Here is a 19,879-nt window from a genome sequence, read left to right on the forward strand (position 1 = left end):
TGAGATCCTCGATGTGTACGTCAGACCCTACGCTGGTGCTGTTGGCCTGATGGATGATAACGCCCGTCCTCATCGCGCCAGGGTGGTTGAGCAGTACCTTGAGCAGGAGACAATTGTCCGCATGGATTGGCCAGCGCGCTCGCCGGACTTGAACCCGATTGAGCATGTCTGGAACATGCTGCAGGTTGCCCTTTCACGCCGTAGAGCACAACCCACGACTTTGGCAGAGCTCGGACATGCCCTCGTGGAAGAGTGGAACAACCTTCCCATTGGGAACATCCGGGTGCTTATTGACAGCATATCTCGACGTTGTCAGGCCGTCATTGATGCAAGGGGAGGTCATACTCGATATTGACACTTCGTCGACTAAGTGTAATGATGGACTATCCCTCATAACTGTGTAATTCTTTCTCTTGTTTGCTGTTAACATTTTTTAATGAAATGCCTTTTGGTGTTTGCAGATTTCAAACATTCCATATTGATACAAGTTCATGCCGTTCATGAATTTTCATTCATAACATGATTAAACACGTTTCTGAGTCAGAGTCATGTCTTTTGTTATGTTTGTGGAAACTTACACACATATCACCTAGTGATCCTTATCAAATTTTGAGTAGTATATATACACAAAGGACCAGTGACCATTCATTCTTAGTCATAACTGCAATGTAAATTAGAATATATGAGTTTCATTCATAAACTATAGTTGAAACATATTGTATTACTCTCGCGTAAATACCTCCTATACTGAATAAACATATTATTTTCCTTCACTTATATATTTCAACAATTCTGAATTCATACGTTTGAAATAATACTGATAATGCACAGTATATAAATGCATGATTTTGTCGTTCTATAAATATATTCACCTCATTCGGAATCCTTATCTTATAAAATAAGATAAGTAAACACTTCATAGATATTTTAAGTAATTATACAAGAATCAACGTATGCACAGTTGAACTACCTTTTGAATAATGGACACCAGGATGTGAGCGTGAAAGTATGTGCCAATACTCTATCCGATTTCCCAATGTGACACATACACCTAATTGTTTGTCTGATGTATAGCCTGTATATCAGTATATTAGCCACAATATTAGTGCATCGTGGCTACAACGCCGTCCTACGGTCAGTTTTTATGTGGCCCTTATTGCACAACACATGACCCACTTTAACTGCAGCTGTTGTTGTGTACAGCTACCAGTTGCTATTAACAGCTTGAATAACAAGCACTGGTCCATAGACTGCACAGATACCGACCACGTTTAGACGGTGAGTATTTAGCCTCTCCCTGAGACAGATAATATTACTTTTGATTGTGATCTTATATGTCTTGGTGAAACGATTTACATATGGTAGTAATATAGTATACATATATGGTAGTATATATGGTATAGTAATATGGTAGTACATATAGGTGTATATATTGTACCTTTAGTTAGAACAGTACATGTGTGGTTAACGTCGGGTTACTTGATGTATGCATACGTGGTCTCGTATGCGGGTGTAGGTTTCTGTCACATTTATGATTAGTGAACTGGGTTTAACAACTCATATGTCACGAAGCAGTTGGGACACGCAAACTTGTCTTAAAAAGTAAGGGCATATATGGATGAGATCGTGTGTGCGATGTGCGATGGAGTGGGGGCAAAAAATGGTGTGACTGTCATAAATCCGGTATGGGATGGGATGGGGTGGAGAAAGTATAGGTATGCATGGGATAGATCGCGTGTGCCGTCTGGTGTGGGATGGGACAGGTATTGATGTATGTGATAGATCGCGTGTGTGGTCGGATGTGTGTTGGGGCAGGTAAGGGTATAATGTGACAGGTGCAGTCTGAAGTGGGATGGGTCAGGTATGGGTGTGAATGTGTGATTGTGTGTGCAGTCTGGTTTTGCATGGGGCAAGTTCGGATGTGTGTGTGTGTGTGTGTGTGAGATAGGTGCAGTCTCGTGTGTGTGTGGGGGTGGGGTGGGTGGGGGGGGGGGGTGGGGGGGTGGAAGTTTGATAGACTTGAAACTAACATACCAGCATGATAGCATGATATTTGTATTTTAATATGTAAGGAAGGAAAACTGATAGCTTTAAGGTATGCTTTGTGTATCGACCATTATATAACAGCGTGTAACAATAAGAACCATAACAGAAGGAAGTAGTTTATAACGTGAACAATAATACTCGGAACAGCTCTGAGGAAGTAGGATAAACAACTATTAACATGTGACAGGGAAAAATATATTGCAACATCATTATTATAATACTTACATACACAGATTGTGTTAGTAGCAGTAAGATGTATCTGATATGAACCACCTGAGTGGGTGAGTTGGGTTTTACGTCCCTTTTAACAGTATTCCAGTTATACCGCGGCGTGTCAGCTTAATGTGGGAGGAAAGCCCGAAGTGATGCAGGTCTCAGACGTTTACCACTTCGGTGAAACCCACGAGCACGGGTATGGTGCTGACAAACCTAGAAACATAATCGGGGCGAACCGGGATTCGAACCCACAATCATATGTTTCTGGCGTGTCCAAGGGACGCAACTCTGCACAGCGAATCGAGACGCCTTAGACGACTGGGCCACCCGTGCCCCCGATCATACTGTGATAAATCAACGCTGAAGTGTTTACCTTTAAGAGACCCCGATATATAAAGTGCCACTCTCGTCGAACATTTTGAAAAAAAGGTAACTGGGACATTAAGCTTCACAGTTATATAGAAACGTGTTTACACATAGATGCCCATTCTGTTTCAAGGGCTTACATTGTATGGAATACATACTTGTGTGTGCATGTACTTCGTGACTTGTCATGACTATGTCTGGAAACGTGTGCAATCAAATGTCACAATGTACTCTTGTTGCCCATTTTGCAGTGATATGCTTAAATAGGACACCACATTAACTATATGAATTATGTTCGCTACAGTCAAATACGAACAGACGATGAATGTGGTTATTGGCAAATCAATCTTCTTCTTTTTTACAGCGGAATGAACACATTAGAAGTTTGCGGACATTGTGGAGAAAAATCCAAGGGTGTTCATCCATCATGCACAGGGTATGTTTTCATTTAGATACAGTGAAACATCCTCAAATTACTGCCTCGTGTTTGGTTCGGGTGACAATTACTAAACGATTGTCATAAGAGGCAATCACTCAAATCGTGATAGGTGGCTAGGCAGGTTGAGTGAGTGAGTGAGTGAGTGAGTGAGTGAGTTAGTGAGTTAGTTAGTTAGTTAGTTAGTTAGTTAGTTAGTTAGTTAGTTAGTTAGTCAGTTAGTTAGTTAGTCAGTGAGTTAGTTAGTAACGCAACTTTTAACAGTATTCCGGTTATATCACGGTTATTATGCCCCCTGCAGTTACAGTTGAAATGTTCTTAGAAATAACAGTACCCCATTCAAAAGCACCAAACTAGCGACATGAATAATGATTTGTATATAGTGGGATCCATTGCAATACAACCAAGTGTATAACGACACAAACCATATTATGCTGTCCTAATTAATTCAAAATGTGATGATTCATCACGTGAAACAAGTAATGTTGTGATAGTCCCTAATTACTTTTATTGATGCTAACTAATGGTTTTAGAAGTTGACGGTTCTGTGTGGTTCTTTGCTTATAAACGAAATGATGTCAGTATGCCAAGAAAGTATGTGGATATTAACACGTTTGAAGAGACGTTTTTTACTACATGTCCTGGAAAGAATATTCAAGTGAACAAACAAATATATGAATAAACACCTCAGAAGCTCGACTGGGTCCTGATACTGACAGTGAGATGAAGTGAAATGAGGTTTAACGTCGCATTCATGACTGTTTCACTAAAATAGCGACATGCAACTTTGTGTGTGGTGGCTTGTGTTAGTACTACATTTATGCCAGATTTATAGAGCTAGCCCACTGAGATACCAACCTGCAGACTAACACTGACACCAACTTTTACACAATATACTTATACCGAAATAATCAGTCCGTCCTTTATCTCCATGAGTGAGTGAGTGAGTCAGTATGGTTTTACGCCGCTTTTAACAATATTCCAGCAATATCTCTCGGGTTGGGAAATATTTATTCCTGCATCACAGCTAAGGGTTATGGGGCTGTCAGTGTGTACATTGATGCCGCAAGCACTGAATGAACTGGTGTCATCCTTATGTGACATTTGAAATTTACATATAAGCTAACATACCAAAATGAAAATCAAAACCTAAGTAATCATGTATAAGCAGAGAGTAAAATATGTTGCGAGAGATCTGGTCACGGCTTTTCTGTCTGTTTTAGGAACATTGAAAGATGCCATGCAGCCGTTAAGTTGTTCCAAGACACAATGGCTACCAGCCCGAACATACAATTTATGGGAATTCACGTCCACTATCTGTATGGCATCGACAAGAAATTAACTGATCAAGACAAACTCGAGAAAAGGGAGAAACGGAATTTGAAGCTAGTCGAACTCACAAAGCATATCTCTGCGCTCAGAAATTCTAACGGTGGCTACTTACTTGTTCACATTGTAGGCTTAATTCCAAATGAAAATTACCTTGGTGCTTTTGACGAGTTTGCAGATGACACCCTGTACAAAATGATAGAAGATGGAAGAATGTTTGAAAGCGTGTATAAAAAAGCAAGGCTTAGCGAAGCTGAAGGATGCAATCAGTTCCATGATTTCATCAGTATTTTTGTTACAAAAGGCACAGAATTTTCAACAGCTGATTTTAAAACTAAAATATCTTTAGACTGGGGAATAATAACCCCTTTACCTATCACAATGAAGAGGTTTGTTGTCGAACAAAACAATTGCAATCACATTCATCGTGAAGAAATTGATTTCAAATTCAATGGTGACTTTGAAACGATTTCACAATTGCAAGAGAAGCGTGATTTACAACTAAAGGGCTTCATGGAAAATAAACTTAAAGTTGACTGGAAGTTGTTGTCGGGCTATGAAAAAGCCCGAACAGTTTGGGATGATTTTCGACTGAGGGAGTATGTAAGTGCCTTCACCAAGAACAAGCGGGGTGGATCCTTCCTGCTAGGAATTGGGGAAAAAGAAAAAGGCAATGATGTGTACAAGTCAAAAGATCTCATTGTCCAAGGAGTGCCACTTGAGGACGAAAATGAGTTCAGAGGCTACCTCGAAGAACTTGTCCATGACGAGAGCCTGGTGTGTGACTTTAAGGGGCACACTGATGTTAATTGGGACATAATGGAAGTAAAATGCACCCTTGTACCCCCTAGATATGTGCAATCAAGTACTACACGTGGTCCGCACACCACGCAGTACTACATTGTCGAGGTACTGGTTCGCCCAATCAATGGAGTAGCATTTTATGACAAAAAGGGGCCTGTATCATGCCGAATCATCAACAACATTTGTACCCCTGTTGATGTGAAAACATGGTTCGAAAAGATTGCCATGCCCACACAATCATCGCTTTGATGTTTTACGCATGTGTCATTGATAACAAAGCACAGCGTACAATGCATAAACGGAACATGAAGATCAATATGGAGATCAATATGGAGATCAATATATTCTCGTTCGGCAGGTACATTTGTCATTTTAGAAATATGAAAATCCTGAGAATATTTCCTGCTTGTTCATAAATACCATCAGAACACATAATTCAGTAGTGAGTCTTTGTTTCAATAAACAGCTCTTAGTATTGTGTGGACTCCGTGGACCTTGGATTATGTGGACAATATACCATGCATTGCCTTTGAAATTAATGGCATGTCCGTATAACTAATACATCATTTGGTGTAAAAAAAAATATGTCCGGTTTCAATGATTACATTTGCATATCTTGCCTTAGGCAATCTTTATCTATTGCACTTATATATGTATACATGTACCTATGTTATTGTATGCTTAAAAATGAATACGATGAAAGTGTACGCATTCAGTATTGCACCACTATTACTCGATTTGACTGTCATGAACCTGCAGGTTGAAGTTCCAAATAGCAAATTTAACCACTTTTAGTTGGTGAGTGAGTTAGTGAGTTTCACGCTGGTTTGGACACTATTTCAGGCATATGTGTATCATGACGGGTTGGCTTTATGTGAAAGGAGTGAATGAGTGAGTGAATGAGTGAGTTGGGTTTAACGCCGCTTTTAACAGTATTCAAGTTATATGTGGGAGGAAAGCCCGAAGTGATGCAGGCCTCAGACGTTTACCACTTCGATGAAACTCACGAGCAGGGTTATGGTGCTGACAAACCTAGAAACATAATCGGGATTCGAACCCACAATCATATGTTTCTGGCGTGCCCAAGGGACGCAACTCTGCACAGCGAATTGCGGCGCGTTAGACGACTGGGCCAACCGTGCCCCCTCATGTGAAAGGAACGTGATACAATCTGTCGTTTACCTCTCTGGATAAATTGCGCATTTAGGGCCAATCATGAATTCGAAACAATGATCACTTGTTTCTGAAATAGAGAATTGCGGTCCCTTAGATAACTGTGATATCCGCGTCCCCGAAGAAGTTCTTGCTAGATATGCTCTACTTCATTCGAAATAAAATGATTTGGGAACTTTGTGCCATAACAATATGTGATTCTTTGTTATGGAATGATATATGTATGAAGATGTTGATCACCAATGCTTTATGTAGTAATAAAACTGACGCATTGCCATACGATGAGTTGAATTAATTTTTCACACAAATAAGAATGCATTCATGTATTCATCAACGCGTAGTCACTTATTACTTACTCGTGAAAAGATCACACGTTTAATAACAATACACCTATAGTACACATTGTGTTATGCCATCACGTGAAAACGGGACTCTTTTGGGGGGCAGCTGGTCATTGGAATTGGCACGGCGGTAGCACTGTGTACATATACAATGTCTGCTCTACTCCCGACAGGAACTACCTTTTTTTAACAAAACACCAGTGATGCATAGCGAATACGACTGCATCACAAAAGTATATAATTGACATATTTGACTTGAATATGCCAAGTCCGTGAGTTTGTGCAGTTCCCTGTGCAATCTCATTTAAATGAGAAGTTTCTCGCTTCTGCTTAGCAAAGATATGAGGACATACCATTACGGGTCACGTCAGAACGACCTTTCATCCGACCAGTCAGGGCGTCGCTTACCAGATCAGGAAAGTGAATTTAGAATGTGTTTCGTGATCATGCAACTTCGAAACATTTAACACGGGTCATTCCGTAAGATAGTTACGGCTTTACGACTGACACCATAAAATACCAGGCCATCCATTAGCCATTCAAGAATGTTCTTTTGTTCAGTTTTCAATTTGTAATCGAAAATTTGTCAAAATAGGTTTCGAAGCGTAGTCACCATTATGGAACCAGTGCCGAAAAGCTCAGGAAAGCTGCCCTTTGATTGGCTTAGTAGACTTCTTCTCAGTCATTCAAATGGTTGGCCAAAGATTGCGAAAGGTCGGACTCGTAATGGGATGTTCTCAGATATATGTTTGGCGGTAGCTCATGTTTATAAGATTGGCTACCTGTGTTATTTTCCAAATACATCTGAGCTAGAATATACGGACTGTCACCTTGTATTCTTGTAGTGCAAGCATCGTGGAATTATAAAGGTTCAGAGCATCACAAAGAAACAAAATATCATGTCGAAAGTTCATCACAGCATTAATCGTGGCGTCTACCTACGACCTTGAACTTCGTACTGTAAATCAGAGTATCGCCCCTTGGACCAAGTGGATAGTCGTTAGAAATGTCGTCCTCATCTCAACCGACGCAATTTTGTGTCATGAATCCTTCAAGCTCCGAAATTCAGGTAGTGTATATTGTCGGTAATTACAACCAATTTGATAGCAACATACCATCTGCTAACTCGTATGAAATGACATAGCGACTCGATTGTCTCGCGGTCTCCCCTCACCTAAGCTGAACCGAGTGGGAAGCTCGATTTTCCGTTAGATGTTTCTAACTTGGTGATAGTCATTTCCTACACTATGGGCCAAACTACATTAGGCGGTTGATGATACTCTATCTTCATACAACAGGCTGTCTATGGCCGTTGAAGATGATGGTGACATGAATAGATTCGAAACTCACGAGGAAAGTACAACCGAATTGTTAGCCCACTTGAACGCGTTAAGACTTCCGCCTCTAACATTGTTAGTTTTTGGGAAAATGTTCTACTTGTGGTTCAATATCTTCAAGTTACATGGTATTAAACTGTACTTTTCACGTGAGTTCATAGTGAGCAATAAAATCAATAAAAGTGTGCTTCGTTCCACATAGGATCTAACTTGGACAATCTAACAGGATTAATCTTTGCGCGGACATAAAGTGCATTGGTACATTGTGCATTTGAGATTGCTGATGAAATGTGGCTTAAGTAAAAGTTGATTGTCATGGGATTATGTTTTCAAGTAGAGAATAATCCTCTCATTCCTATCTGCTTACAAAAATCGAAACATACCTTCTTATGGCTTTGTACTGATAATATCATATTACCCCTAACCAGGTCTGAAATGGTCATGGTATACTAGTTTAATGGTTTTTTTTATATTTTCAGATGTCACTTCTTGCAGGCGAAAAGCTTAAACACATTGGTGAAAAACGTAAAGATGAAGAGGGGGAAATTGGACAAGTCAAGTAGGAACTATAGTATAGTATCTCTCTTATCTTAATGGTGACTACTTTAATTACAGTAGAATCTGTGAGTGTTTGAGTTGGCATTTATCATCATCATCATCATCATCATCGTCGTCGTCGTCGTCATCACCACCACCACCACCACCATCATTCGCCTCCTCCTCCTTATCAAAACATCAACATGTTATAAAGCAGATTTAATCGGTTTTCTTCTTCTTCAGGACAAGAAAATTTGAACCCCAAAACTATGTATTGGCCCCATATGAGCTCAAGGTACGTTGTGTCCGCTTTTATATTCCAATCATAAAACCATTCACACCATAATAGTGAGCTTAGTCATATCAGTCGTTTTACATATTGAATAATGTTGTTGTGACCAAGGTTTAGTGGGACTGAAGGTGTGAATGTTTATTTTGTTGTTTACAACAATGTTGTATGTTATTTATATACAGTGGCTGATACATACAACAAATGCTTTAATCATGTTACAAAAACATACACACATACACGTACATGCACACATATATTCGCGGAGAATGATTAATTTGACTTTTTTCAGACTACCATCTGCCAAGAACAAAAGCACAAATTCGATATTCAAACAAAGGACTTTTTTCTACCATCACTACAACAGATGGGACACAGTATCAAAGACATACAAGAGTTCTACTGCCCTGGTGGTACGTTCTTTTTCTTCCATTTTCTACTACAAAATAATATTAGATCCGTAAAGATCCCGGGTAGAATAGATTTTCAGCTACCCATGCTTGCCATAAATGCAATATTTTTCAAAAAAATTGTTTTAAGGGAAAAAAACCCAGTTGCGCTTCATGTGCGCTGCCCGGTTACACTTCATGGCAGGAATCAATACATCACTTAAAAGGATATGACGTGAACGGTGACGTCATCCATGTTAGCTTTCTGATTAACGCGATTCTCAGCTTGGATAGCCGCCCGCTCCAGACGTGTTTTGCCCTGTCTCATTTTAGCAACTTAAAACCACCTCCTCCCAAGCCTCCTCCTCTCTACTGATAAAAGGCAACTATGCTTGTCGTTAGAGGCGACTTACGGGATCGGCTGGTCAGGCTTCCTGACTTGGTTGATGCATGTCATCGTATCCCAATTGCGTGAATCGATGCTCATGATGTCAATCACTGGGTCGTCTGGTCAAGACTCGATTATTTACAGACCGCTGTCATATAGCTGGGATACTGCTGAGTGTGGAGTTAAACAACAAAAAAAACAAACAAATCTCATCATATTATTTTTGGGTTCTAAAGTACACGCAATCTCAAGATTGCAACATTTACGGTAAGAAATCAATATATATATATATCTCCAGATGTTTTACATTATTATGCCATTCTGGCATGTCCCTCGACACAGACAAATATATAGAGCTACTGTATTTGATATAAATGCCACACACTGAGCCATAGTTACGCATGCGAATGCTGTTGTAAACTAGTTATATCATTATCATTAATGATTTATACTTACAGGTAAACTAAATGTTGTGCCTCAAAACCTACCCCTGAAACTCAAAAGGATTACTGAGAAACTTCAACATTTGCTTCAAAAAGGAAAATATTCTATCATGTCACAAAACAGTTTACTGAAAGAAACTGCTGGCCCAACACTTCATCAAGGAACAGATGGCTTCGTCTTTATTGCACAAACATTGTGTTTTCCCTTAAATATTGCGTGCAGTGAATTACCATCTGATATTCACTGCGATATTGTACTGATGTTACCTTCTCAACCAGCATTTGTACTGACTTTAGTGGAAAAGGACACACCAGAAGCAAGGAAATACAACGTCAGTGTTGCTAGAGGGGTGACAACCTCCCTCAATAAGTTCATTGATGATGACTTTTCAGCAGTGTTTGGCGTCGTGTGCATGTCTCATCTAGACTCCAGAGACACATTCCAGTCCCATTTAAAGACACTTGTAGAATCATGTAGCAAGTTTGTTACGCTTGAATCCCTTTATATGCCAAAAAGGAAATATTTTAAACTCATCACTTCCTTTTGGGCTGCGGTTGCAAAGGTAGAGCCTGGAGATCAGTTTCCCGACACTAACGTGATTAATTTCTTAACAAGAGAACAGTGCACAGCGTTGGTAGAAAATATGAATTGCAACTATGTTTTTGTGTCAACACTTCCAAAAAGTGGTGGGACTACTCTGATGTTGGAAGTGGCCAGAAGACTTCAGAATTTTCTACCAACGCATCTCATTGTCAAATCAGAGAACGACATTTCCAAATACAGGTTAGCAGATCATTTCTCTTTTCACAGTAATGTTAAAACGAATGTACTTTTTATAGTCATTATCATGTGTGTCTGGGTGTGAGTGTGTGGGAGGTGTGTGTACGTGCGATGCGTTCGTGCGCACGTGCGTGATCGTATGTGTGTGTCTCGTTGTATGTCTAAGTGTTCGCCTCTCTCTCTCAACTTACATCTTACTTGACTTTAGGAAATGCAACTCACGTGGAATTATCCAGTCTTATGAATAATAATGTCATTTTGTTACTTTTAAAAATCAATTCTTCCCCATGACTAACAACAAACTAACATGTTTTCATGTACCTTGACAACTGAATCTTGTCACAACGAAAGAGTATTTGTGTGAGGAATGTGTATTGAACAAAGTGACTTTCCACGTAATCACCATCAAATTAGCATCAAATGTGAACACACTTATTTAGTTTCAGAGGAGATTACCAATTGTGTGAAGAACAAACAGTTGATGAACTGACTTATTAATAGCTGTGTGTATTATATTTGCAAGTGTTTTGACATTTCATTAAACGTCAAGACAACCCTTTTCAACAAAAAAGAAAGTTTGGTGAGAACTATTGGGTTTTAATACTGCTCCTCATATAGTAGATTTGTTTCAGAAATCTATGTGAGAGGGTTTCAACGACCTTGCAGCCTGAATGTCCTGCAAATATGACACTGGAATGGAACAGCAGCATACGTAGATGCGAGACAGCAGTTGTCGCAGAAACAATTCTGCCTTTCTACGAGGGCCAAGACCAAACCATGAAAATCATATGGACCTTCTGTTCAGGTATATTTAAAAAAAATATTTCGCAGAATTAAGAGCTGTATCAGGCTGATTGAGAAGTCTTTGTAGAAAACAAAACAAATGTTCCAAAAATTAACCATGTTCTTCAGATTAACAAAAATACAAACTTGAAACAAAGGGATCATTTTGCATAAAATTATGCCTCATCACATTGTGTCATATCTTAAACGATTGACTGATAGCTAATTTCACAACTGTGGCATGTTAAAGTTTAAGGAAAGCAGTAGCACCTGCATTTGCCATGCACTGTGATTGCAAACTTCAAATAGAAAATGTGTGCTCAAGCATTGCCTATATAGATATATCACATCTGGAATATTTATGATGGTCTCTTTCTACATACCACAGAGTTCTTCAGACCACGAATTATGGATGACATACTTGCCCTCTTTGAATCACATCGGCATGTACTTCTTGTCGGATCAGCAGGAGAAGGAAAGACAGTCATAGGCATTCTTCTTCTGGAACACTACAGATCAAAAGGAATACGAGTAGTACATGCGACCAGTGCCGTGGAAATGAAAAGCGCTATTCAAAACTCTGAAGAAACGTTTATCCTTTGTGATGACGTGTTTGGGAGGTTCAGGTGCACATTTACGTTAACACCCGATTTGGAAAACATATTCAGTCGGCTTCAAACTAAGACAAACATTAAAACGTTATTCACTAGCAGGTGTGATGTTTACGCAGACGCACTTCCGCGTTTAGGGAAGCTTCAGTCACATTTTGCAGGTTCCAGAGAAGTGAATCTTACCGAGAAAACTCTGACAAGTGAGAAGACCAAAATGTTAGACAGATACTTAGAAGCCACAAACAGGCATATTTCTGATGCTGAAAAACACAGCATAATCTGGAAGCGAAATATTCATGGATTTGCACACTCATGTCAGTTGTTCGTCACTTTAGGAAAGGAAAACACAAACGCCGAACAGTTCTTTGACAATCCGTTGTATTTTGCTGGAGAAAGAATTCAACATCTTTTGAAGAATTCGATCATGAAGTGCCTCCTCTATCTCTTAACAGCATTCAAAGGCACACTTGATTTGAAAGATCCTACCATTGATTCAAATGAAAAAAGACACATGGTAATGAGTTATGTCAGTTACAGAGAAACATCTATGTCTGAGGTTCTTACCGCTGCCGCAGAGGAACCATACTTGTTTACAACAGAAGGTTGTGTAAAGTTTTCTCATCCATCCTTTCTTGAAGTAACGTCAAACATCATAGCAGAATCTGACACTGAATTCATCATAAAGTATGGACCCCTTGAACTATTTGAAAAGGCAAGAAATATGAGAGAACAAAAGTACAGCATCAGTTTGTCTGAAGACAGTCATTTCATCAAACTAGCAGAACGGTTTTCACAGGAAATAAAACTTGGTTTATTTGAAAGCTGCTGCCCACATCAACTGCTACAAAGTCAAAGCTTTGTTGATCAAGTTATGTGTCAACTTCCCACATCCACAGATGACTTAGCTGTCGAGAAACTATTGTACTGGGCATCTAGCAATGGTTCAGATGTGATGATGAAAGCGTTGTTGCAGAAGTACCCAATGACACGGGAAATGTATCACCATGCAGTTGTGGGCTGCAGCAGATGGGGCAATCATTCTGCACTGGAGTTCATTGTTACCAGTTTAAAACTGACTTCTCGGGACATTGGGGAAATCACTGAAGAAGGGTTGCCATGCCTAATTATAGCAGCCAATCAGAATCACATTGAAGTGTGTAAAGTTCTGATCAAACACCAAGTGGATGTATACACCACAGATCCACGCATGGGGGCAAATGCACTTCATTGGGCTGCTGCAGCTGGTCACCTTGAGGTTGTGAATCTGCTGTCAAACCACATATCAATTGAACGTGAAAGCAATGGGGGAGTTACGCCTTTGTTTGTGGCTGCAGAAAATGGGCACATGAAAGTATTTAAACTTTTACTTGAGAAGGGTGCTGCTATGAATACACAAATTAAAAGCAGAATTGTGTCATTAACAAATCCAAGAAATGAAGGCCGTGCATTAGTTAAGCAGCTTAATGTATCAGATGAAGGTTTTACTCCTCTTCATGTGGCAAGTTATGAAGGACAATATGACATTGTAAACCTCCTGATAACTGAAGGAGCTGACGTCAACTTGAAGGCTGAATTGGGACCTCCTGTAGCTTTTGCTGCAAAAGCAAATGAATCGTGTATCTTTCGTCTGTTCCTAAACGATGTGAGAGTAGATTTCAGTGACGTTATCACTGCAGCATATGAATATGGCCGTACTGAAATGCTGAAAGAGGTTGTTCTCCATAAACGGTCACAAGCTAGCGCTATTGCAATAGCAACCTTGCAGGGAGATCTGGAGACTGTGAAGCATTTGCTTGAGGAAAATGAAAAAAGTTTAACTTCAAATGTCGAAGGATATACACTTCTCCATCTAGCAGCAACTTTAAGCCATGAAGACATTGTGGACGAGCTCCTACAAAGAAGGATCGAAGTGAACAAATCTTCTGAAGGTGGATTCACAGCTTTACATGGGGCATCTATTACTGGCGCATCTTCAGTCGTTGAAAAGCTCATCAATAGGGGAGCAGATGTTGCCCGACTTGCCAATGGTTTCAGTCCTCTTCACTTTGCATCAATGTATGGACAGACAAATGTAGCAAGGGTTTTGATACAACATCAAGCAGATATCCAGATGAAAGGTTATCATCAGTGGAGCCCACTTCATGTGGCAAGTATCCACAACCAACCCGACATTGTGCTGCTTTTACTGGAACACAATGCTGACATAGAAGCTTTGTCAGAAGACCTGTCAACACCCCTTGTATTTGCTACATATTTGAACAATATGAACATAGCTGATATATTGTTAGCTCATGGGGCTGACTTACATCCAAGAGGCATGTCATATCACCCTCTTCTAGGTATTGCTCTCCTGGGGCATCCTGAGGCTGCGAACAATTTATTTCAGAGAGGTGCAAGGGTAGATCATGTAAGTGCAGTTGGAGTAAGCGCCTTACATGGAGCTGCCTACATGGGGGCAATGGATGTCCTAAAATGTCTTCTTGAGAATCATGCAAATCCAAACCTGAAACTGTTCGAAGGGATATCACCAAAGGAGAAATCTATCATAACAAAGCATGTGGAGAAATGGTGCAAAAGCACACCTGGAAAGGATATCAATTTGAGAAGATATGATGGTGGATCTGCGCTCCATGTGGCTGTCGATATGGGTTACACCGACATGGTACGACTTTTGTTAAAATCAGACGCTGATCGCAATCTCAGGAACTTGAAAAATGAAACTGCTGTGGATATTGCGAGAGAGAAGGAGTTCAGTGACATTGTGAGACTCTTAGAATCGTCCTAGAGTAACTGTGACTGCCATCAAATGAATAATGGATAAAGCAACATTAGCACTGGCCAACTGAACATAAAGCTGTCATGATATTTGGCAGCTCTGCTTTCAGAATCGATGAGCAAAAGTGACACATTCAATGTAACTAGCTGGTGTTTTAATGACTGATAAAAAGCTGCCTTTATATGTTGCAGCATTGCTTTAAGAATCCACCAGCCTAGGTTACACAGTCAATACACAAATAGGTAGAGTTTTACCATGGGTAAATTATTTGTGACAAGGTGGTATGCCATTTGTACAGTTGAGTATATTATAAACTCTTATCCTGTAAATATATAAACATATTTCTGTTTCCCACCATGTTGTAATTTTACAGGCCTCATTCAATTGTAACTGCTTAAGCCAGACATATCCTGTCATGTAAAGTATTTCAAAGTGTAATGAAAGATGTGACCACTGTACATCATCATAGGTACATACGTTCGTGGGGTTGCCACTTTTCATGTCAGGATACTTTTAATCTTATATGGGGCGGTTGGGTAGCCTAGTGGTTAAAGCGTTCGCTCGTCACAGCGAAGACTCGACAAAGGTACAATGTTTGAAGCCAATTTCTGGTGTTCCCCGCCGTGATATTGCTGGAATATTGCTAAAAGCGGTGTACGACCATACGCACTCTCTCACTTTAATCTTATATGTTGGTGTACTGTTATTTGTATCGAAGGTGAGTCTCCTCCTCTGGATCGAGATTGAGTGAAGTCACATTCGTAATGCTGACACAAGAACATGAAAGAAAAATTAAAGTAAAGAAGTTATCTTATGACAAAAGCACAGCTTTCATGTTTAGAAATGTTACAGCAACGTCACACGTGAGACACCAAATGGGAAACATGTTTTATCAATGAAGGGATTTTGTTTCTTTTTCTCTTTTTTAAAAAAAATAGATTTTATTCCATTTCCAAGTACATGTTATCACATATATGTAGCGGGCAAGTACATTTACAATCGAGGTAAAAGCCATAATAAAATACTATTAATTGAAGACATGTATACATTGTTTGGGTGAGTGAGTGAGTTTGGTTTAACACCGCTTTTAACAGTATTCCACTAATATCGCGGCGTGTCAGCTTAATGTAGGAGGAAAGCCCGAAGTGATGCAGGTCTCAGACGTTGAACACTTATGTGAAACCCACGAGCACGGGTATGGTGTTGACAAACCTAGAAACATAATCGGGTCGAACCGGGATTCGAACCCACAATCATTGGTTTCTGGCGTGTCCAAGGGACGCAACTCTGCACAGACTGGGCCACCCGTGCCCCCACACATTGTTTGAAGTAGAGAGTGATTGCAAAGGCGACTAACGGTATCGGGTGGTCAGGCTCGCTGACTTGGTTGATACGTGTCATCGATCCCAATTGCGTGGATCGATGCTCATGATACCAATCAATGGATTGTCTTGTCAAGATTCGATTATTTACAGACCGCCGTCATATAGCTGGAATATTGCTGAGTGTGGCGTTAAACAACAAAGCAACCAACCAGCCAAAGCTTATGAATATTAGCTAGTGTACAGTTTATGCTTGAGATACTAGTCATTGAAGGACTCACCACTTTCCACCTTCAGATTGTCGATTAGATCATCAAGGACGATCTTTTTTTCCACATTGAGGTCACATTTCCTCATGACTGACGAGCGAAATTTCAATGTTCTCCATTCATGCCAGGCACACATTTGACGTTTACAATACTAAAATCTGCAATATCTAAGCGATATAAGTATGTCCATAGGATGTACATCGAAACGTTGCTAAATGCAATAAGTAGTTATCCATAAGGTTGTACGTATCCGGGTTACAATAAAACTATATTTATTATATTTTGTTTATTTGTTTGTTCTTTAACACAGCACTCAGCAATATTCCAGCTTTATGATAGGTATACCAGACGATCCAGTGATCAAGAGCATCAATCCACGCAATTGGGATCGATGACATGCATCAACCAAGTCAGTGAGCCTGATCACCCGATCCCGTTAGTCGCATCTTAAGACAAGCACAGTCACCTGTTACGGAAAGCATTTGTTGTTGAAGACCTATTATACCCCGGAGCTTCACGGGTCTTATTTATTATTTATGGGTACTAAGTTACTTCAGCCCGTCATGGTTACAATGCCCCTGGTTTTAATGCCATGCCTTTCTCAAAACGTATTTCCGCAGTAACCTTTCCTGGTGACAAATGTCACCCTTGTCATAATGCCAATGCCAAGAGTTTTCAGACCAAATGTTTCAATTATCTGGATATAATTCTAATTTCTTTTTTTATAATTTTCACAACCAATTGGCAATGAAGTCATTCTTTTGCTGATAATTCCCGTTGCTAATACCCACTTGTTGCAATGTTCTCAGGTTTTTTTCACGGTCAATCCTCACACGGTCTAATCCCTAAGCAGTTGTCACATGTTTAAATTCATTTCCTGCCACCTGCATCAAGGCACCTAGTATCTACAGCCTTTGATGCTGTTATCTGTCAATCGTCCCAAGTACCTATACCGTAAACTCAGGCTTTATCATCTGACAGGGTACACGGGTGTACCTGTCGTCTAAGACGCCGCGATTCGCTGTGCAGAGTTGCGCTCTTGGGCACGCCAGAATCCCGGTTCGCCCTGATTATGTGTCTAGGTTTGTCAGCACCATGCCCGTGCTCGTTGGTTTCACCGAAGAGGAAAACGTCTGAGACCTGCATCAGTTCGGGCTTTCTTCCACATTAAGATGACACGCCGTTATATAACTGTAATCATTTTAAAAGCGGCGTTAAACCCAACTCACTCACTCATCTGACAGACTGCATTGACAATATCCTGACCAATATGAAGTTGATGCCATATTGCCTACGTGAAAACGCTATATCATGGAGGCGTCTTGAGGCACAAGCGAGGCCTTCTCAGTAGCGATCATACTTGATTGACATACGACACAATTATCAGCGGACTCACGTAACGTATTTAATCTTCCATATATCATGCCAGTAAGGTCTGGTTTTCACCTGTCTGGTTATAATGCTACTCCGGTTATTATGCATAGTTCCAAATGAGAACAACGGTCTCACCCAAAAGGATATGCAAAGGAATTGGGACATATTCTTATTGAGTGATTAAAGTCTAAATCTTTGTAGGGATAAGTTATATGGATGAACAGTTGCTTTATTATATTTGAGAGCGACGTTTCGGTGTACAAAGTGCAAGTGATGTGATTGGGGTGTATTCAGAATAAAGTGGAGAAGCCTGTTCTGTACACAAGGCGGGTGATATAGTATAAACAAAATTAGTATAACTGATTGGAGCCTTAGGTGCGTTTATGTACGGAGGGTTGGTTGGTTGGTTGGTTGTTTTACGCCGCACTCAGCAATATTCCAGCTATATGACGGCGGTCTGTAAATAATCGAGTCTGCAGCAGACAATCCAGTGATTGATATCATGAACATCGATCCACGAAATTGCGATCGATGACATGCATCAACCAAGTCAGCGAGCCTGACCACCCGATCCCGTTAGTCGCCTCTTACGACAAGCATAGTCGCCTTTTACGGCAAGCATAGCCTTGATCACTGTTTTTATTATTGATTGATGTTGATTACCTCTTGCTGTTTTTGAAGTTTGTAAGGTTGCTTGGAATGGTTTTGATTTATCCCACTGGATGTTGTTGATGGGTTGTCACGGATGTTGTCTGATAGAGCTGACTTGGAGTTAACTTTGGAAACTCATCTTAGATGTTTGTTTAACATTATGATCTCGTCTTGCTAGGGTTGAGATGATTCCTATCTTGACTTGAGATGGATGGTTAGGGACAGTGTTCTGTGTGGGTTAGTTTGTGGTAAACCGTCGTCTGAAGCTTGTCGATATTGGTTTCTCTACAAGTACCTCAAGGATGGGTAGTTGTCGATTAGATTCTTCTTCCATGGTGAACTGCCACACTGCCAGAGTGAGGCACCTAATCGCCAGCACACAAAGTCAGCGATCTAACCCACTCAGCCACATAGGCTTCCACAAAAATGGAAGTCCGACAACTGTAGTCTAGACCACGTACTTTGAGTACCCCTCTGACAAGTGTAAATTGGCACGGCTCTCATGACCGAAAGCGGGACTCAACCCCCCAAAACGTACGAGAATCTGTACTTTACTAAGAACGTGTTATCCTAAATATAACATTTGTTACATTAATTTTGAACACTTTCTAAATGGCATTGTGTATTCATATAGCTTGGATGTTGCTGAGTGCAGCGGTAAGCAACAAATAACTAGCTTTATATATACTATACTGGTATACTAGTATGGTTGTCGTGGTCGGCATATCGACCTTGTTTTTTTCCTTATCGCAGCTGCCGCATGCAACTATAGCAACATATTTAGAGTTTGATCGCATTTATGGTAGATAGTCAATAGTCGCAACACACCTTATGGTCCAGATTACTGTAACACACGATGTTTTTCATATTTCATGTGGTTTACATTCGTGTGCTTTACTTTTTTGTTCAAGAGCTACACGTATGAGTATTAACAGCATTGTGCAAAAAAAATGTGATTATTGAAGACATGTCTTGAGTATAAATGGAGGCTATGATATATGGCTGGAGGCTATGATATATGGCCTGTGCCTTTTTTCACTGCTGAACTGATACATTGTCTGATTAGGGTACTCTTTAACTGCTACAAAGTGTCATACACATCATATGTTTTAAGTTTACATATACTCACACGCAAAAGAAACGCAAGTGGTTTTAAGCAAATAGAGAACAAACGCGGAACCATAAATTGATACGAGTTTTAGCATGTAGTGAAGCCTG

The 19,879-nt window shown here is 40.1% G+C and overlaps 2 protein-coding genes across 2 annotated transcripts; both read left to right on the forward strand.

The window, feature by feature from the left end:
• The first annotated feature begins 2,997 nt into the window (after positions 1-2,997).
• Positions 2,998-16,886, forward strand: LOC139447719 (uncharacterized). The gene is made up of 7 exons (XM_071229178.1): positions 2,998-3,064; positions 8,528-8,607; positions 8,829-8,880; positions 9,167-9,287; positions 10,110-10,878; positions 11,508-11,680; positions 12,047-16,886. Exons 1-7 carry the CDS (start codon positions 3,056-3,058, stop codon positions 15,052-15,054), a joined length of 4,212 nt encoding a protein of 1,403 aa, XP_071085279.1. The 5' UTR covers positions 2,998-3,055; the 3' UTR covers positions 15,055-16,886.
• Positions 3,588-5,522, forward strand: LOC139447797 (uncharacterized). Its single transcript, XM_071229284.1, has 2 exons — positions 3,588-3,658; positions 4,288-5,522. Exons 1-2 carry the CDS (start codon positions 3,588-3,590, stop codon positions 5,444-5,446), a joined length of 1,230 nt encoding a protein of 409 aa, XP_071085385.1. The 3' UTR covers positions 5,447-5,522.
• Positions 16,887-19,879: the final 2,993 nt, after the last annotated feature.

The sequence above is a fragment of the Haliotis cracherodii genome, unplaced genomic scaffold, assembly GCF_022045235.1.
Source record: "Haliotis cracherodii isolate W230 unplaced genomic scaffold, xgHalCrac1.p SCAF_7, whole genome shotgun sequence".
Lineage (NCBI taxonomy): Eukaryota > Metazoa > Mollusca > Gastropoda > Lepetellida > Haliotidae > Haliotis > Haliotis cracherodii.